Source organism: Mytilus galloprovincialis, chromosome 3, assembly GCF_965363235.1.
Source record: "Mytilus galloprovincialis chromosome 3, xbMytGall1.hap1.1, whole genome shotgun sequence".
NCBI classification, from domain to species: domain Eukaryota; kingdom Metazoa; phylum Mollusca; class Bivalvia; order Mytilida; family Mytilidae; genus Mytilus; species Mytilus galloprovincialis.
In genome coordinates, this window is record NC_134840.1 from 86,682,914 (window position 1) to 86,703,322 (window position 20,409).

Sequence of the window (20,409 nt, forward strand, 5' to 3'; positions counted from 1 at the left end):
ATAAAAAAATATCAAAAGAACTAAATTGATTATTGCTAAAACTTTTTTTAATTTTTGGCATAAAAGGTGTCTGATGTCAGAATAAAAAACTTATGTGAATTTTGAATGAATAAAAGTTCTTTCAGCAGAAAAAAAGTGATTTCAATTTTGTCAAGTCTGCGACTTCTGCTGAAATCTCATCAAAGATAGTGATCTGACAGCGTTAGCTTTATAGTTAAAAAGGTGGAAAGCTTCATACTTTGTACGTAGATGCCTTATGTTACAAATTTTCCGTCACATGTCCATAGTCCATGACATATCAGTTACTGACATGCCAGCTCCAGACCTCAATTAAACTGATTGAAAGATTATGTCTTTATCTTATGAAAATCAAGCACAATCCCTACCGTTACCATCATAAAATATATGAGAACATAACCCGTATCATGCCTAGATTGATTGTAAGGTGTACATGTTTGTCTGCCATGGTTCATCTGACCTAGATCTCATTTTCATCGTTCATTGTTCAATGTTTAGTTGGTTTTTTTTGGGTTAAGTCTATTACTTAGAAACTATTAGAAATAGGTCAACTTTATTTGGTGTATTGTATGATTGTAAGGTATACACGTATTTCTTGATTGGTTTATCTGATCTTGGCCTCATTTTTTTGGATCATGTTAAGTTTATGTGATACTTGTAGTAAAGCTTTATATTTAGGAACAATCAACATAAAATCAATGATTAGTAAAGAAGGCGAGACATTTCATCGTATGCTCTCTTGTTTGTTTACTTTACAAAAGAGAGGCGAAAGATACCGAAGGGATGTTCAAACTTATAAGTCGTAACAAACCAGTGTCATGGCAAAAACCCCTAAAAACAGTAGCCTCCGGTGCCTGGTGAGTGAATGGAGATGTTTCACATGTGGCACCCGTTGTGTTGCTCAAGTTAGTACAAACCCGGTGTTGTATAATTTCATATGACGTTTCAGGAAGAGGAATAGGATTGTGGTTGCAACAATTGCAACATGACTCGTCATCTGAAACATTTTCAATAATTAATTAAATTGAATTTAAATTAATTTAACACTTGAAACTAACTTCTAGTTAAATACATTCCTTGTAAGCAGCAACCCATTATCAAAGAAGTCATAAAAGGAAATCAAAGCCCTGAATATCGTATTAACTTGAAGATATATACTTCATATGCAGGTCCTGCTGGAATGTTCACAAGTTTGGAAGCTGAAATATATTCTCTGTCGTAAAAAATTTTTCTCAACCGACCTCATTGTCAATTTCTAGATGTAAGTCAATGCATGAGGTAGATTCAACTGGGATAGATGCGTTCAACAAAGTCACCAAAATTATTTAATAAGAGGAAATCATCTTTATAGCGGATCATGAAGTTAAAGCACAATGCTGACCTCTTTTTATATTTCCTAAGAAGCTCCTGTATAAAGCTAGTCTCGTATAAATAAAAGAACAAGTCGACAAGAAGAGGAGCACAGTTAGTTCCAATGGGAATGTAGATTGTTTTATTGAAAAACACGGCCATCAAACGTAACAAATATGTTGTCAGTCAAGAAACAGGGAATTTTTGTTTGAATTATAGTAAGTTTTTACAAAGTACGATTTATTCCTCGCTAAAAGGTATATAACCACTTATCAGGGTACGTTCAGAAAGAACATACAAGACAATAATACATGTTTTGTAACAATATAGTTCGTTTAAATAGCTGTAACTTTGTTAATTTGTAAAATAATTAGGTAATTTTTTTATTAAATGAAAGCATAAAGAATTGGTATCTCTGTACAGAATGATGTTAAACAAATGTTAAATCATGAGTCTAACTGACCTTGTAGTTAGTCACAAGTTTTTATTTGACGAATATTCCCATCACCGATAGCAAATACTTGGCAGCCCTTCCGCCTTTACTTACGTTTGAAGTTCAAATAGAGTTTATAATAATAGCATTTTACAGTTTTTGGTGGGGTTCGTTTTGCTGTGTCTTTAGTTTCTATGTTGTGTTTTGTGTACTATTATTTATTTGTTATTTTTTTTTCATTTTTTAGCCATAGCGTTGTCAGTGTGTTTTTGATCTATGATAAAATTGAGAATGGAAATGGGGAATGTCAAAAAGACAACACTCCGACCATAGAGCAGACAACAGCAGAAGGTAACCAATAGATCTTCAATGCCGCGAGAAACTCCCATACCCGGAGGCGTCCTTCATCTGGCCCCTAAACACACATCTATACTAGTTCAGTGATAATGAGTTTGACTGTCCTTCTTGTATCTCTCTATCCTCTTTTGCAACTCAATTGGTAAACAAAAATATTTCACTTCTCGGACTTATAAGTCATAACAATTCAGAAAGTTTTAGAAAAAATAGTAAAATCACAAAAATACCGAACATCAAGAAAATCCAAATCGGAAAATCCTATATAAAATAGAACAAGAATATGTCCACAGTACACCGATGCCCAATCCAGACTATCATTTTCTATGTTCAGTGGACCGTGAAAATGAGGCAAAATCTCTAATTGGGCATTAACATAAGAAAGATCATATTATAGGAACATGTGCACTAAGTTTCAAGTTGATTGAACGTCAACTTCATCAAAAACTACCACGACCAAAACATAATGCTCATAAATGGGGCATAAAAATCAAAAGCTCAAATACATCAAACGAATCGAAATCAACTGACACATTCCTGACTTGGTACAGACATTTCCTTATGGTACAAAACGGGTGTTATAGCTAGATAAACCTATCACTTGTATAACAAGCCCATAAAATTATATTGACAAGAATGTGTGAACAAAACAAACACCTAGACATAATAGGTAAATATGTCAGAAATAGGGGTACAGCATCCAACATTTTTTTTATAATCTTCAACACAATAAAAACAAACAAATAAGTCAGCCAAAGAAAACCGAAATTGCATATAGACAAAGCACATAAGCAAAAATGAAAGACAAGAATACAAAAAATTACCTCAGCACAACGAAACATTGGCGGGATAAATACCGAACCACGTAAAAAGGATATTACCAAAAGTGGACTTTACAGTAAAGGTTGATATTTACAAAGACACACAAAAGAACACTATAACACGTTATTAAGATGATAAACAACGCCAGTACATAGAATCTACACCTGGAGACCCTTTTGTGTTATTGATAAAGGATAATTATAAACAAGGTCTTGGTATCATTGGCTTTTAAATATTTGGTTTTGAGCGTTCCTGTACGGGGCACCGAATGGGACTCTTGTGGTTTTGTACTCGAAATTCAATTTTGTAAGGAACAAGAGTGAGTTTTGTTCAACAAAAAAGAGTTCAGCTTAACAAAATTTGTAGCATACTACAAATTTAAATTTTGTCATAAAAAGTTATCTTTCAGTCGACAAATATTACTTTTGTCATGACAAAATTCATTTTTGTAACACAGACTTTACTTTTGTTACCTAATTTGAAAATTGGGCGACAAAAGTCAATTTTGTATGCAAATTAGTTTAGTTTGGATTCTGTGAACTAATTTGTGCGTCTGGCGTAAATACAATTTAGTCCTGGTATCTATGATGAGTTTTTTTTTTGCATACAAAACTGAGATTTTGTGTTTATTTTTGTGTAGACAAAATTAAATTTTGTGAAACAGAAGTGAAAATTTAACACAAAAGTCAATATTGTCTTCACAAAAATAAACGCAAAATTTATTTTTGTAGACAAATCATTTTTGTCATTTACTACTGTTGACTTATTTTTTTTATGAAACGTGTACATTTATATATTATGTCAAATTTCATGGGTTTTAATATATTTTTGATTGATTGTATGTTTGAATGGGGTTATAAGCTTGGATGGGTTTTGCAAAGGCGTTTATAAAGGTTAATCATAGCTTACCTGTATAAAAAATAAAATAGAAAATAACATGGTTGCGATATCTCAAGAAAAACGACACATAACAACAATGGCACTAAGGATGACATATACATCCATAAGGAACCAAAGCACCACACTCGCGTATAAATGCACACAGGATATGACTGGAATGCCTTACCTCCAGACATCCTACCGACAGAGACAGTAGATGTCTTCATGTCAAAGGGATAGTGACTAATAGGGAGCCTGACGGTTGTAATTTAAGTCAGTTTGTACTTACAACTTTTTTAGAATTTTAGATCCTCAATGCTCTTCAACTTTGTTTGGTTTTATAAATATTTTGATATGAGCGTCACTGAGGAGTCTTATGTAGACGAAACGCGCATTTGGTGTACTAAATTATAATCCTGGTGCCTTTGATAACTATTTACACCACTGGGTCGATTCCACTGCGGGTGGACGTTTCGTTCCCGAGGGTATCACCAGCCCAGTAGTCAAAACTTAAGCGATTAAGTGTTGACTGTTGACATGAATATCAATAATGTGGTCATTTATAAATTTCCTGTTTACAAAACTTTGAATTTTTCGAAAAAAACTAAGGATTTTATTACCCGAGGCATATATTACCTTAGCCATATTTGGCACAATTTTTTGTACTTGTTTGGCTTTATAAATATTTTGATATGAGCGTCACTGATGAGTCTTATGTAGACGAAACGCGCGTCTGGTGTACTAAATTATAATCCTGGTACCTTTGATAACTATTAACTTTAAATTACACTAATAAATATACTAATACTTTTGATCAAAAACAGATACTTATATTATATCTTCTCCTGAAAACATAACTTGTTGATTAGCATAATCTATGACTTGTGTAAAGAGGCTATTACACAGACGATGTAGATAAAGTAAACTTTAACATTTAAATCCTTGCTCAATGAATAATAACGCTATTCAACACTACTATATGTATTTGTAGTATATAATAATAACGTAAACAATGTATCACAAAGTCAAAAATTAAAGTCGCTTATAAAATTTGTATCAAACCATTAAAGCTATCACCAAAGGGTACCTTTTCCATCATCTGAAACAGATAAAAAGATTAGGAACACACATTTAACCTACAGAGGTAAATGAAACTGTTTGCCACTATATGTATATACATCAGCACGTTTGCACATGGTTTAACATACTAAAAAAAAGTATTCTATGGGTATGATGGTTCATTGTACAAGCATGATGTTTAGCTTGATATAAAATCAGGTTTTCCTTAATTATTTTTTGGAATATGTCTATACCAAGTCAAAAATTTTGCAGTTGTTTTTTTTTTCATGTGTTCCTTTTGATCTCTATCATTTGATTTTGTCTGTTTGTATTAACTTCAACTGTTTTTTAATTTGTTTGGCTTTTTTTTATACTTTTTGCTCCCACTATTCGATTTTCTTTGTGGAAACCAAAAATGAAAGTACACTTACTATACTTTATTTTAGCTTTCATTTGTGCTATCCTTTAAAATGAATTGAAAAAATCCATATTACGCAAGTTATGACTTATAAATTGTCAATTTTAGATTTTCTATCACAAAAATTATGCCCTGAAACCTAAGATTTAAACACCCGAAGACAAATTTAATGATGAGCAATTTTAGGTGTTATATGACATCTATGCCCTTTTGTTTTGGGTTTCCTTAAATGTTTTATGTACATGTTGTTTATTTAGAACTTTTGTCATCAGGTACATATGAAAGTTTTTCAAGATAAACCTGTTGATCTATATTTTTGTTATTTGTACTCTAACGGATTCTAAATGCTATTTTACTATAAATATTATTAAACCTTATCACAAAAATTCTGTTTCATAGAATTCTGCCAATCCATCCATTTCAAGATGACAGATGCTATCCAATGGAAGTCGGTGATTAAAGTCTATATAACGGTCGCCATTTACATATGTCTGAAATAATAATATAGCGTGTGGGGTACTTCAATTACATAAAGTTCTAAGTTAGTCAATATATCAATATTCAAAGAGAATTATTGTTAAGTATGTGCAGTAATATGATCGTTGATTTAGTTTGTCCTGTATGCAGACCTGTAAGATGACATTATTTACCAAAATACTACTGTTCTTGGACAAATATCTATATAAACTAGATCAATGTTCACAGCTGGCAATACAATTCTACTATAAAATGATGTAACTATCAATAGATCTCTTTTAAAAGCAGCATGGACAATGATATGTCATATTATTAATTCACATAATATCATGTTGTTGTTTTGCTGCCGTTTACCATTGTGTCGTATTTGTAAGATATGTTTTATTTGCTATAGTATGTATATTGTTTTGAAATCAATCTTATTCAATTCATCATAATACCATAACAGGATAAAGTCCAATGTAACTTGAAACTCGATCTTTAAATGAGTACTAAACATTTTTCAGAATCACCAGTTAATAGATTATGAGCCTAAGATCTTTGGTGACTTTGTATATCGTCGCTTAAACAGTTATTGGTAGAACAACACACGTTCTTTTAGCAATTTTGCATTATAAATTAGTTAGTTTTAAAATAATAATTCATAAGTAGTAATATATTTCCAATGTATCATACCATAAACTTTTCCTCCATAACTTTTATAACAACTTCAAATGTGTCTTTTTTCTCAAATGGGAAACTATCCTCTTCTCTTTCTTCCTCTTGCCAGTTTCCTTCTACGTACGTATTTCTTACTGTACAGTGTTCTTCTCCAAAACGAGGATTGAAATGAAAAGCTACATTGCTCTCGGGGTCATCTCCACATTTCAAGTTAATATGGAATCTGTTTTCAGAAATTGCGTGAAGAAAACTTATAATATAATTTGATAAAATTGTTACTTGGCGTATTGAATTTTAAACCTGATGCTTTTTGTTATCTATTAATCATGTTTTTCTGTGTCTAATATGTTCTCCTATTTATTTGTATTGTAGTCCTGTAATATTATGTTGTCATTTCAATGTTATATTTAACTTTGCCATTAAAGTGCGAGGTTTGGCATGCCTTAAAACCAGGTTCAACCCACCACTTTTATTCCCCTTTAAAAGTGTCCTGTACCAAGTCAGGAAGATGGTCATTGTTATATATTGTTCGTTTCTCTTTGTGTTGCATTTTAACGTTGAGTCGTTTGTGTTTTCTCTTATTTTTGAGATATTGAGATAAGACGTGGCACGGTACTTGTCTATCCCAAATTCATGTATTTGGTTTTCATGTTACATTTGTTATTCTCGTGGTGTTTTGTCTGATGATTGGTCTGTTTCTGTGTGTGTTGCGTTTCGATGTTGTGTCGTTGTTCTCCTCTTATATTTAATGCGTTTCGCTCGGTTTTGGTTTGTTACCCCGATTTTGTTTTTTGTCCATGGATTTATGAGTTTTGAACAGCGGTATACTACTGTTGCCTTTATTTACTGTTAAATAATCAATTTCATCATCATTTATTAAAAACAGGACACAATGAACGCAACATATGTGTTGCATTAATTAATTTTCCCCCCGGCTATTCTGAAACCCGATCTTAATCTGTCTCTTATTTTCTAGTAGATAATTGAGGATCTATTATCTCGTGATCTATTTTTTTGTCTTTCCTTTGTGTTTTTGTTTATCGTTTATCATTTTTAAATGATATCAAAAAAGTTCTAATATTTCTGATAACTTGTAGGATTATATTCTATGATATTAACTTTAAGCGGTAATTCAAGAAGTCACCTACCTATCACATTTTTTCTTTGGCATTCCATGAATAACAATCCAGGAACCAGGTCTTATACCTCCAGGAATCCTTTCTAAAACTGGTTTCTCCTATCAAATAGGTTTACCAATTATAAATAATTGTATTATTTCGATTGTTATATCATCCACCATTTGTAGATCTATACGATCACCACACTTGTGTAGAATTATCTCAATTCTATATACCTTACTTATTAATTTTTCCCATATTAGCAAAAATTAACTTATATGAACTAGTCGATTGATTATTATCTTCCAGAAAGCAGAATAAAAATATATATATATATATATACAATCTGTTTGCGTGTGTTAATGTGAGCAATTCTTTGTTTTATATTTGCAAAGATAAAAAAAATCATCAATATACGGTCGCAATAATCATTTGGTTGATCGTTTATAATGTTAAAGCCATAGATGCATCGGATATTTTTCTAATGTCTACTGTTTCTGCCTCAATCCTGTCCTCCCTTTTGTCGATTGTGTCTTCATCCAATTCATATGTTTACTTACCAAGAGCAACACGATTGAAACGGCTTATCTTTCAGAAACACTCCAAGGTTTATTTGATGTGCTCGGTCTATTTTCTGTTGAAATTTTGTGGACAATTAAAATTTTGTGCATTTTTTTCTTCGCAAAAGTGTTCTCCGTCTTTATTCGAAAAAGACACATCCAGCATCATTAGAAAAGATAAGAATTAAATGAGGGACACATTTTAGACTATGCTTTTTGCAATTTTTCATATGATTTATGTGACAGTTAAAATAGAGTGCATTTTTGGTCTCATCAAAATCATTTTTCTTTATATTTTTACATACCACCACTTTCATGATCATTGTGTTAGTCTTTTCAGTCATGTTATTCGTTAAACATCCATCATACAGTTTATTTGCAAATGATATACATATAAGCTGTTGATGAGATTAAAGAGAGGACAGCATCTAAATATACTATACACAGAAAACTTGAAAGAATGTTACACATATAATGCAATTTTATGCGACTGTCATACAAGTGAGAGGTTAAACTAGCTATAAAAACTAGGTTTTCTTCATCATTTTCTACATAAAAAAAGCAAGTCAGGAACGCGTCAGTTGTTTTCGATTCATTTAATGTATTTGAGCTTTTTTTACAAGGGTATATCCGAATAGGACTTTTTGGAGTTCGATATTTTTGTGATTTTACTTTTTGTTATAAAACTTTCTGAAATGTGATGACTTTTGATTCCGAGAGGTGAAATATTTTCTGATTAGCAATTGAAAGTTAGGAATATGACAGTTGTTGCCACTTTGTTTGATGTGTTTGATTTTTGGTTTCGGCATTTGATTAAGGACTTCCTGTTTTGAATTTCCCTCGGAGTTCAGTATTTTTGTTCTATTACTTTCATTGAAGCCTGGATTACTTACCAATTTTCTCTCTAGTTTGACTTGGAAAATATACGCTCCTGCATTAACATTGATTCCTTTGATATTTTCAATTTCTCCTCTTGATTCAAACTTTTTAACTTTTGATCCATTAACATATACCTAGAATTTGGATATGAAAACTATTCAGAAAATCATAAGAAATGGAAAATAGAAAACAGCCGTATAAAAAATATTAAATAGAATGTAGAATGAGTATATCATATTAACGGGTGACACATGTGGAACATAATCTATCCCCCCCCCCTCTATAGCACCTGAGCTCACCCCGGAGTTTGTGTTGCTCAATCTCAAGTTTTCTATGTTGAGATAGTATCCTATTGTTTGTCTTTTTGTCTTTTTCAGTTTTAGCTATTGTGTAGTCTTTTTATTTGCGTCTTAAAAAGAGTTTGAATGTCCCTTTGGTATCTTTTGCTTCCCTTTTTAAAAACAATCACAATCTACGTTAGTAAAATATACAATTACAATTATAAGCATGCAACTACGAATTTTACTGAAACGAAGCGTCTCGCATCCTCAATTCCATAATAAGTTTAAACTGATGACATATCTACAAAGATAAGTGTACGAATTACCTTGAATTTTTTGCTTTTGGTGACTATCTTGATTTCAAACGGTTTCCTATCAGCTATACATTGAGGGATGTCTATTCTTTCTTCGTCGGCCCAAGCATCATCGGTTCTACTATTAAATACCACTTGACCTTGATCAATCCGGGGATTGAAATGAAGGGCAACATCAGAATCGGTTGTAAGACCATAATGAAGGTTAATGGCAAACCTACAATAGTAAGAAGAGCCTTTACTTAATTTTAAACACCAACCTTGAAATTCTGGTATAATTTTCGTAGTTGTAACAATTCATTATAAGTTTATGTTGCTTCTCTTGTATTTAAACATCTAAATCCTTTTCAAAATTAAGACTATGAGCTGTTCTGGAAATGGGAAAAGGAAAAGGCTTTTTTTTTTGGTTTGCAAAAGGCCTCACACTCAAATAACAAAGAAAAAATGAATTAACATGATGCTCCTGACATTGAAATTTTGTTAAAAACGTAGGAATTTAAAACATGAACTAATACATCATAACATTACTTTTTTTTCATTTTTGAATACAGTTTCACTTCAATTTATTCATTTGTTTCAGACACAAAAATAAACTTGTTTAAAATTTACATACCATTCTGACTCTGGTTTCATGAACCCTCTGAACAACAAAACATCTCCTTTCTCAAGACCTGAAGGAATCTCTTTCACAAAGTCGTCATCCTAAAAAACACATATTTCTTGAAATCAAAACATTATTCTTATACAGACTTTCCTTATTCGAAAATAAAGAGATATTAAATATAAGATATTTTTAACGTTTATTCTTAATGAGTGTATACTCAACATTTATTTTTGTTCAAGAAATTTAGTTTACCAGCGTGTTTGAAATTTTTTTGCAAAGTGTAAACATTATAATTTGTTCATAAATGTTGTTTACCCTTTTTTTCTAAACACGTTATTTTATATTTCAAATTCTTAAAAATGGTGTACTTTCATTTTTGGAGTAACTGCCCAACTTCTTTCCATTGTTTTTTTTTTTCTTTTCTTTAATTAAGCGTGTAATGATCAGTATACATGTTTTGTTTAATTCTGAGTGAAGTACTTACAACGGGTTCTAGGAACTCTAACTCAGCAATATCTACGTCACCTAGAATGTGCAAATATGTGGCATCAGCAAAATCAAGTCGATGATTGAAATCGGCAAAATGGTTTTCGTTGACATAAACCTGCAACAGTTTTTTCAATAAGTAAGAAATCGAAATTTACAAAAATACAAATTACAATGTAATTGATTACTAGTATTGACCTGAACAGGGAACATTTTACACACGGTGTTTTGAGAACCCACCATTTTTGTGTCATTTTAAAAGTCTGATTTGAATCTTAGGTCTTCATCGACCCTTTCAATGTAACGAATCGTCGATTAACCTTCAAATAAATTTAGAAGAGTGTCTGGTTCCACTAAATCACATTCGATTATTATTGTGTGGAGTTCTTAACGGAAACCACGCGATAGATCAAACCTCTGGACAACTTTGAACAACAAACATCGTTTAAAATGCCGTGGTACTACTGAAACAACGACGCACAAAACTCTTTTTTTTAACTGGATGCAAATCAAAAATACAATTTGGAAGTTTAGGTTTAAGGTACTAGTATGCAAACTTGAAGTTTTACAACATCATTTGAGATTTAAATACTAAATTTCAAAAGGTTAAAAGTATATATAAAAATGACAGGTGTATATTTATTCTTGAAGTTGATATTGGGTTTTTTTTTTTCAGCTAAAACATTAAGATATATATTTTGACAAATAAGAACTTATCGGAGGACTTCAGTTTAGAAAAAATTATAATTATCATAATGAAAGGTTGGTATCATTTTCTATGTTCATAGTCCTAAACAACGCCCTGCTAAATATAACCACATAAAGCTAAAGGTTGACTTAAAACATACGTGATATTTTTCAGCAGTGCAAACAAAAATAATATCAAAATATTGATCATTTTCAAATGGGAAATCTCCTTCAAAATCTCTTTCTTCATCTCCCCAACCTCCTATGTTGGCATTCATTACTACAGTTCCATCTGATGGTCGTGGGTTGAAATGAAAGGCTATGCTTTCGTTTTCACAGTCACAGGAAAAATTTACATTGAACCTACAAAAATCCAAACAGGAATATAAATATAAAGCTAAAAAAGAAATCAAGAAAAGTAGTTTTTATCATTGCCGAGTTAAACAATTTGAAATCTTTGTTGTTGTTACTGTCAGAACAGTGTTCTCATAACATTTGGTATTCTTAGATATACATAATTATTATAAAGAATGTTTAAAAATATCAAATTAAAATCACAGAATATATAACGGGTTTGATTCGTTTACGGTAAAATCGAAATAACAAATGATATATCATACCCGTCAGGACATTGATCTGCACCTCGAGAGCATCAACATCAATAATCAATATACCATATTCTATACACAAGATTATATAATAGACCACAACATCTAGAAAGTCTATATATTGTCTACAGTAAAAAAGCAATAATAGATTGATTGATCGATTTGTGATCATTAGCACAAAAAGGCTATATCGCGGCAACATATCAATAACAAATGAGTTATAGATATACGTTACCCTTCAGAACCTCGAGTTGCACCTCGGAGACGGACAGCTTTGCCAATTTGCATTCTCCCTGGTATTTCTGTTCGGTACGGAGTGTCCTGTTTTAAAGTATAGACAAACAAGACCATTTTTATAATAACAAAGTAACAATTACGCATGTAAACAGTAGAGTTAGAATGCAATTCAAAACAGTGTGGCTGTGGCCATTGATTGACACATTAAATTCATCCATTGACTGGGACAATTTAGGTGAACGTTTGTATGTAACGACCACTGCTCAAAAATATGTACTTTTTACAGACACTTAAACTATGGGGTCACCAAAGGTTCTCAACACCTTAACCAGATGCTCCGCAGGGCGTAGCTTTATACGACCGCAGAGGTTGAACCCTGAACGGTTGGGGCAAGTATGGACACAACATTCAAGCTGGATTCAGCTCTAAATTTGGATTGTGATTAAATAGTTGACACAGCATAGGTTTCTGACACAGAATGAATGTGTTCTAATGAACTTAAAATTTTTGTTTTCTCTTAGAGCAATTCACTATGCTGTTGAATATTAATCCTCTCAAAAAAATGTTTGAAGAAATTTTCTTTTTTATTTATGAAATTTCAAATGAGAAAAATTGAACCCAATTTTTTTAATCACATCCCCCTTTCCCTTATTCCAAAACTAATCTCAATTAAAATTTCTAATGGAGTTTGCAACAATAACTACTCATTTAAATACATCATAAAATATTAAGATGTAAAAAAACTGCTTGTTATCACTGAATGGTAAAGATTATTTTAATTTATCAGTTGGTAGTAAAAAGTGAATATACATTGTATATTGTATATAACAAAGATTTAAGTTGATTCTGGACAAAGAAAGATAACTCCAATTAAAAAAAAAATCTTGCTATTGCACAATATTTTGCAATTAGATATTTCTTGCTTACTATTCTGGACAAAGAAAGATAACTCTAATTAAAAAAAAATTTGCTATTTCACAATATTGTGCAATTAGATATTTCTTGCCATTGCGCAATACTGTGCAATTGAAAAGACTTGCTATTGCACAATACTTAATATAATAATTTTAGATCCTGATTTGGACCAACTTGAAAACTGGGCCCATAATAAAAAATCTAAGTACATTTTTGGATTCAGCATATCAAAGAACCCCAAGATTTCAATTTTTGTTAAAATCAGACTAAGTTTAATTTTGGACCCTTTGGACTTTAGTGTAGACCAATTTGAAAACAGGACCAAAAATGAAGAATCTACATACACAGTTAGATTTGGTATATCAAAGAACCCCATTTATTCAATTTTTGATGAAATCAAACAAAGTTTAATTTTGGACCCCGATTTGGACCAACTTGAAAACTGGGCCAATAATCAAGAATCTAAGTACATTTTTAGATTCAGCATATCAAAGAACCTAACTGATTCATTTTTTGTCAAAATCAAACTAAGTTTAATTTTGGACCCTTTGGACCTTAATGTAGACCAATTTGAAAACGGGACCAAAAGTTAAGAATCTACATACACAGTCATGACAGTTAGATTCGGCATATCAAAGAACCCCAATTATTCAATTTTGATGAAATCAAACAAAGTTTAATTTTGGACCCTTTGGGCCCCTTATTCTGTTGGGACCAAAACTCCCAAAATCAATACCAACCTTCCTTTTATGGTCATAAACCTTGTGTTTAAATTTCATAGATTTCTATTTACTTATACTAACGTTATGGTGCGAAAACCAAGAAAAATGCTTATTTGGGTCCCTTTTTGGCCCCTAATTCCTAAACTGTTGGGACCTAAACTCCCAAAATCAATACCAACCTTCCTTTTGTAGTCATTAACATTCTGTTTAAATTTCATTGATTTCTATTTACTTAAACTAAAGTTATTGTGCGAAAACCAAGAATAATGCTTATTTGGGCCCTTTTTTGGCCCCTAATTCCTAAACTGATGAAACCAAAACTCCCAAAATCAATCCCAACCGTTCTTTTGTGGTCATAAACCTTGTGTCAAAATTTCATAGATTTCTATTCACTTAAACTAAAGTTATAGTGCGAAAACCAAGAAAATGCTTATTTGGGCCCTTTTTGGCCCCTAATTCCTAAAATGTTGGGACCAAAACTCCCAAAATCAATGCCAACCTTCCTTTTGTGGTCATAAACCTTGTGTTAAAATTTCATAGATTTCCATTCACTTTTACTAAAGTTAGAGTGCGAAAACTAAAAGTATTCGGACGACGACGACGACGACGCAGACGACGACGCCAACGTGATAGCAATATACGACGAAAAATTTTTCAAATTTTGCGGTCGTATAATAAAGTAATTCGAAAAATTAATCAGAAATAACACGCTGTTTTGATTTATATCAATTATATAAATCAAAACATAAAGGTTATTCCTGATTAATTTTTCGAATTATTTTATAATTAAAGGCGTTAAGAAACCTTTGGTGACCCCACAGTTTAAATGTCTATCGTAGGTACGTCGTGAACAGTGGTCGTTACAGACAAACGTTCACGTAATTTGTCCCAGTCAATGGATGAATTTAATGTGTATATCAATGGCCACAGCCACACTGTTTTGAATTTCATTCTAATTTGCATTGTTTCTATATTTGTTTTTCAAAGTGGTTTGCATTTCCCCTTCTATTGCAAGAATTTCATATTTTGAACAATATTTTTTTTTTCATTTGTTTTGTTTTTATACGACCGCAAAAATTTTAATTTTTTGGTCGTATATTGCTATCACGTTGGCGTCGTCGTCCTGCGTCGTCTTGCGTCGTCGTCGTCGTCGTCCGAATACTTTTAGTTTTCGCACTCTAACTTTAGTAAAAGTGAATAGAAATCAATGAAATTTTAACACAAGGTTTATGACCACAAAAGGAAGGTTGGGATTGATTTTGGGAGTTTTGGTCCCAACATTTTAGGAATTAGGGGCCAAAAAGGGCCCAAATAAGCATTTTCTTGGTTTTCGCACTATAACTTTAGTTTAAGTGAATAGAAATCTGAAATTTTGACACAAGGTTTATGACCACAAAAGGACGGTTGGTATTGATTTTGGGAGTTTTGGTTCCAACAGTTTAGGAATTAAGGGCCAAAAAAGGGCCCAAATAAGCATTATTCTTGGTTTTCGCACAATAACTTTAGTATAAGTAAATAGAAATCAATGAAATTTAAACACAAGGTTTATGACCACAAAAGGAAGGTTGGGATTGATTTTTGGAGTTGAGGTAACAACAGTTTAGGAATTAAGGGCCAAAAAAGGGCCCAAATAAGCATTATTCTTGGTTTTCGCACCATAACTTTAGTATAAGTAAATAGAAATCTATGAAATTTAAACACAAGGTTTATGACCATAAAAGGAAGGTTGGGTTTGATTTTGGGAGTTTTGGTCCCAACAGTTTAGGAATAAGGGGCCCAAAGGGTCCAAAATTGAACTTTGTGTGATTTCATCAAAAATTGAAAAATTGGGGTTCTTTGATATGCCGAATCTAACTATGTATGTAGATTCTTAATTTTTGGTCCCGTTTTCAAATAGGTCTACATTAAGGTCCAAAGGGTCCAAAATTAAACTTAGTTTGATTTTAACAAAAATTGAATCCTTGGGGTTCTTTGATATGCTGAATTTAAAAATGTACTTAGATTTTTAATTATTGGACTAGTTTTCAAGTTGGTCCAAATGGGGGTCCAAAATTAAACTTTGTTTGATTTCATCAAAAATTGAATAAATGGGTTCTTTGATATGCCAAATCTAACTGTGTATGTAGATTCTTCATTTTTGGTCCAGTTTTCAAATTGGTCTACATTAAGGTCCAAAGGGTCCAAAATTAAACTAAGTTTGATTTTAACAAAAATTAAATTCTTGGGCTTATTTGATATGCTTTATCTAAACATGTACTTTGATTTTTGATTATGGGCCCAGTTTTCAAGTTGGTCCAAATCAGGATTCCATATCAAGTATTGTGCAATAGCAAGAAATTTTCAATTGCACAGTATTGCACAATAGCAAGAAATATCTAATTGCACAATATTGTGCAATAGCAATTAATTTTCAATTGGAGTTATCTTTCTTTGTATAGAATAGTAGTTGATTATATATGTTGGAAATTTGCCAGACATGACTATGATGTCATTTTCTATTTTTATTTGCCAATAACTTTATGTAAATAACTTCATTGGAAATTTGCCAATATAAAATGTTGCTGATGAAGCTTTTTTTCCTTATCTTATCTAAAATGTTTTTAGATAATGTATGTTGGACATTTGCCAGACATGACTATTTACATTTTGGATATTGAACCATAATAGTTTAATATTAAATTTAAAAACTTTAAATTCTAATTTTCATTTCTTAAACCAAATTCATAATGTGACATAAACCTATGTTGTGTCAACTATTTAATCACAATCCACATTTATAGCTGTATCAAACTTAAAAGTTGTGTCCATACTTGTTCTCATTTCAGATTTCATAAATAAAAAGAAAATTTCTTCAAACATTTTTTTGACAGGATTAATATTCAACAGCATAATGAATTGCTCAAAGGCAAAAAAAATTTTAAGTTCATTAGACCACATTCATTCTGTGTCAGAAACCTATGCTGTGTCAATCATTAATTTTAGATTTAAATAAGTTTGAAGAAGAAATCTTTAATTGATTTGTAAAATCTTGACATTTGTTTTGTGTAAAAAACCCATATAATGTCAAAAATTTGATCACAATCCAAATTCAGAGCTGTATCACGCTTAAATGTTTTGTCCATACCTGCCCCAACTGTTCAGGGATCGACCTCTGCGGTCGTATAAAGCTGCGCCCTGCGGAGCACCTGGTTGTTTTTGTTATTCCAATTTTTACTTGTCATCTTTTTACATATCAAACTATCTGATTGTATGAATGATTGTATGAATGATAATTTTGGATTCCTTATATCTTTGTACTTACATCCTTATCTTGGAAGGTAACATCGTAATACTCTGCTCCATCTGACATCTCTAAAAACATTCCCTTGCTGGGATCTATCCTATGACCATAGTTAATGAACGGTTTTCCTTGAACGTAAGTACGATAGCCATCTTCGGCAATCTCTATTCTGAGTAGAAATGATTTTCCAGAACCAAATGGGAAATGTGGTTTATCTCTTTCTTCTTCTCCCCATTCTCCTCCTGAAAAAGTGTTCCTGACCACCACCTCATCTTCTTGTCGAGGATTAAAATGGAACAGTATGTCACCACCACCCTCGGCTTCTCTCACATTAATGCAAAAACTGATAAACAAAGAAAATATTGATAATATCTAAAGAAAAATGCGTGCATTTTATGGAAAACTAAAATTAAAATGTTTGATTGCCCAGGCCTTAAAAAAGTCTCCAGAGCAAATCTGGTAGTAAATAAAAATATTCAGTTAACATGTAAATTGCAAACAATATACTATTTGGTGCTGCACCAGATAGTTTATATGAAAAAAAAAAACCATGAAAATTTATTTGGTGTACGAAATTGTTGCTTACTACATAAATTTGGTATGAAAACATGCAAGAACATTATGCTTCCCGTGCATCTCTGATCCGGAGTTGCAGTCATGAAAATATCGTAATCTAAAATTATTTTATTGTAACAAACCAGGTAATCTATTTTAAAAAAGTTTTCTTACAGGGCTATTTTATTATTCAAGGAAAACCGCACACATTTATCCTGTAAGATATACTATGCATGGATAGCTCACGGCAATTCAATAAACCCCACCTATTTCAACAAAAGACATCATATTGCGAAATGCGTAACTATATTATTTAATTTCAAATCAAATATAAATTCAACTATTTCTTTGATGCAAACGTGGTCATGTGTTATTCTTTGCAGTAATAAAAAATCAGCAGGTTAATGTCCGCTTGTGATTTAGAACTACCCACCCCCTTTTTTTTAAAACGATACAGCGAATCATCAGTTGTTTATGTGAGCATTTGAAAGTATTAGACTGGAGACTATTTTGTCACGTGAGTAAATGAGACTGAGAAGAACTCAGACAACTCACTTAGGATTCTTATATATTGCTGATACTCACACACAAAATTTTGTCTAAGATTCTTGGTTTCGTCAATGAAATAAACGCAGTAGTAACTTATATGATAAAGGCATTGTCGTGATAAATAGTTATATTTTTATGAACAGTTTTAACATTGTTAATGCAAAATTAATGTCGTTTGTGTGGTCTTTCGATCACTATAACGCACTTTTCATCATGAAAGAGAAAAAAGGTCTCAAGGGAGAAATTAAAAAAAAAACTTACTAATCATGATTATGAGTAACTCTACCACGAAGCAGGATCTGTTTTCCAGGACGTAAACCCCCAGGGATTTGCAATGTTGATGGGGTTATCTACAAATGAAAAAAATAGAAATAAAGAGCGGAGTTGTATTTTGAACACGACATGCATATACTGTTTCAAAATTCTGACAGCTTTCTTGGTCATCAGCAGGTTTCCTTAAATACATTTGAATTGGCAGTTGGTTCATATAAGTCGGTCGCACTAGTTAAGTGGCAGTCATCGACTTGAAGTTGGTTATTGACATTTTGGTCTCTGGTTTATTTATTAGGCATATTGTTAAATATTTGCACAGTTACCCGACATTTATTTTTTTAACCGCTTGTCGTTAGATTTCTGTCTTATTGGTGTATACCCAACGTCTTCATGTTATGAACTAATTTAAACCCATTTCTGATTTTTCTGAAATTTGAAATCCTAAAGTTTATTCAAATTAACTTTTATTCCTATCGAATATCTACGTTAACCTTCTAACATAAATACATGGATTATCATAATATAAAAATTGAATGAGAAATATATTAGCAGTGTAAGTATAAAACTACCTTTTCAAAACGAGGAAAAATATAGGTTTGCAATAATTTTTTTCAACCAAAGTTGTACTTAACGAATATGCCTAGTAGTATACATGTAAACCAGCAAAATAAGATGAGGCACGTAAACACTATTAACATTTCCTTGACCGTTGGTGGTCAAATTTGTTTCTATCATTAGAATGATTAAACCTAAGGCTGTATATATAAATATACATTTTGTTTAAATGCCAATACCCCACACCGACTAAGATGATAACTATAGTCTGCACTAATACGATTAATTGTATACTTACGATGCGATTTATACTATAAGACATACTGCTGATTCTGTAAAAAATACAAATAGATAGTACATTTATGTATTTTCTCAGTGTATTTTAAACCTATAATGTAAACACGTTTCTAAGGTATTTTTATTACATTAGCCGAGTGTAGGTAGATGTGTACTTACCTCTTCTGTGTTCGATCGTGCGTTGTAAACTAATCCACTCTTCGATTTAGTTGTCTGCTAACAGATGGCGCACCTCTATGTGATTCATCCCATTAATACAAGTAGCATGTAAACGTATTTTTTTGTATGTAATGCAGTTTAGTATCTTACACGGGTCATAACCTTGAAATACGTGGAAAGGTATTAATTATTACGCATTTATAGTACGATGAATAAATATTACCACAAATAATAATATGTGAAATTCACTGTACTTTAAATTTTATTTTCACTAAAAAAACTCCTTATTAGTACTTTTATAATCATAAATGTCAAACTGTACTTTGCAAGTCACTAAACTTTTATACCCCGCCCAGTCGGAAACCCGGTTGAAATAGAACAAAAGAATCGAAGCTCTTTGTTAGAGAAGGCGATAAATGCTTACTGTAATGTTTACTATAGTGACAAAAATTTTAAAATAGTTATCAAAGGTACCAGGATTATAATTTAGCACGCCAGACGCGCGTTTCGTCTACATAAGACTCATCAGTGACGCTCATATCAAAATATTTATAAAGCCAAACAATTACAAAGTTGAAGAGCTTTGAGGATCCAAAATTCCAAAAAGTTGTGCCAAATAGGTCTAAGGAAATCTATGCCTGGAATAAGAAAATCCTTAGTTTTTCGAAAAATTTAAACTTTTGTTAACAGGAAATTTATAAAAAAAAAATGACCACATTATTGATATTCATGTCAACACCGAAGTGTTGACTACTGGGCTGGTGATACCCTCGGGGACGAAACGTCCACCAGCAGTGGCATCGACCCAGTGGTGTAAATAGTTATCAAAGGTACCAGGATAGTTAATAGAAACAAATAAA

The 20,409-nt window shown here is 31.8% G+C and overlaps 1 protein-coding gene across 1 annotated transcript; it reads right to left on the reverse strand.

The window, feature by feature from the left end:
* Positions 1-4,821: 4,821 nt before the first annotated feature.
* Positions 4,822-19,718, reverse strand: LOC143069271 (uncharacterized). The gene is made up of 14 exons (XM_076243821.1): positions 19,550-19,718; positions 19,392-19,425; positions 18,527-18,615; positions 17,183-17,504; positions 12,243-12,328; positions 11,561-11,762; positions 10,711-10,830; positions 10,236-10,324; positions 9,635-9,839; positions 9,042-9,161; positions 7,619-7,707; positions 6,486-6,693; positions 5,707-5,824; positions 4,822-4,955 (listed from the first exon to the last, which is right to left on the reverse strand). Exons 2-13 carry the CDS (start codon positions 19,413-19,415, stop codon positions 5,711-5,713), a joined length of 1,668 nt encoding a protein of 555 aa, XP_076099936.1. The 5' UTR covers positions 19,416-19,425; positions 19,550-19,718; the 3' UTR covers positions 4,822-4,955; positions 5,707-5,710.
* Positions 19,719-20,409: the final 691 nt, after the last annotated feature.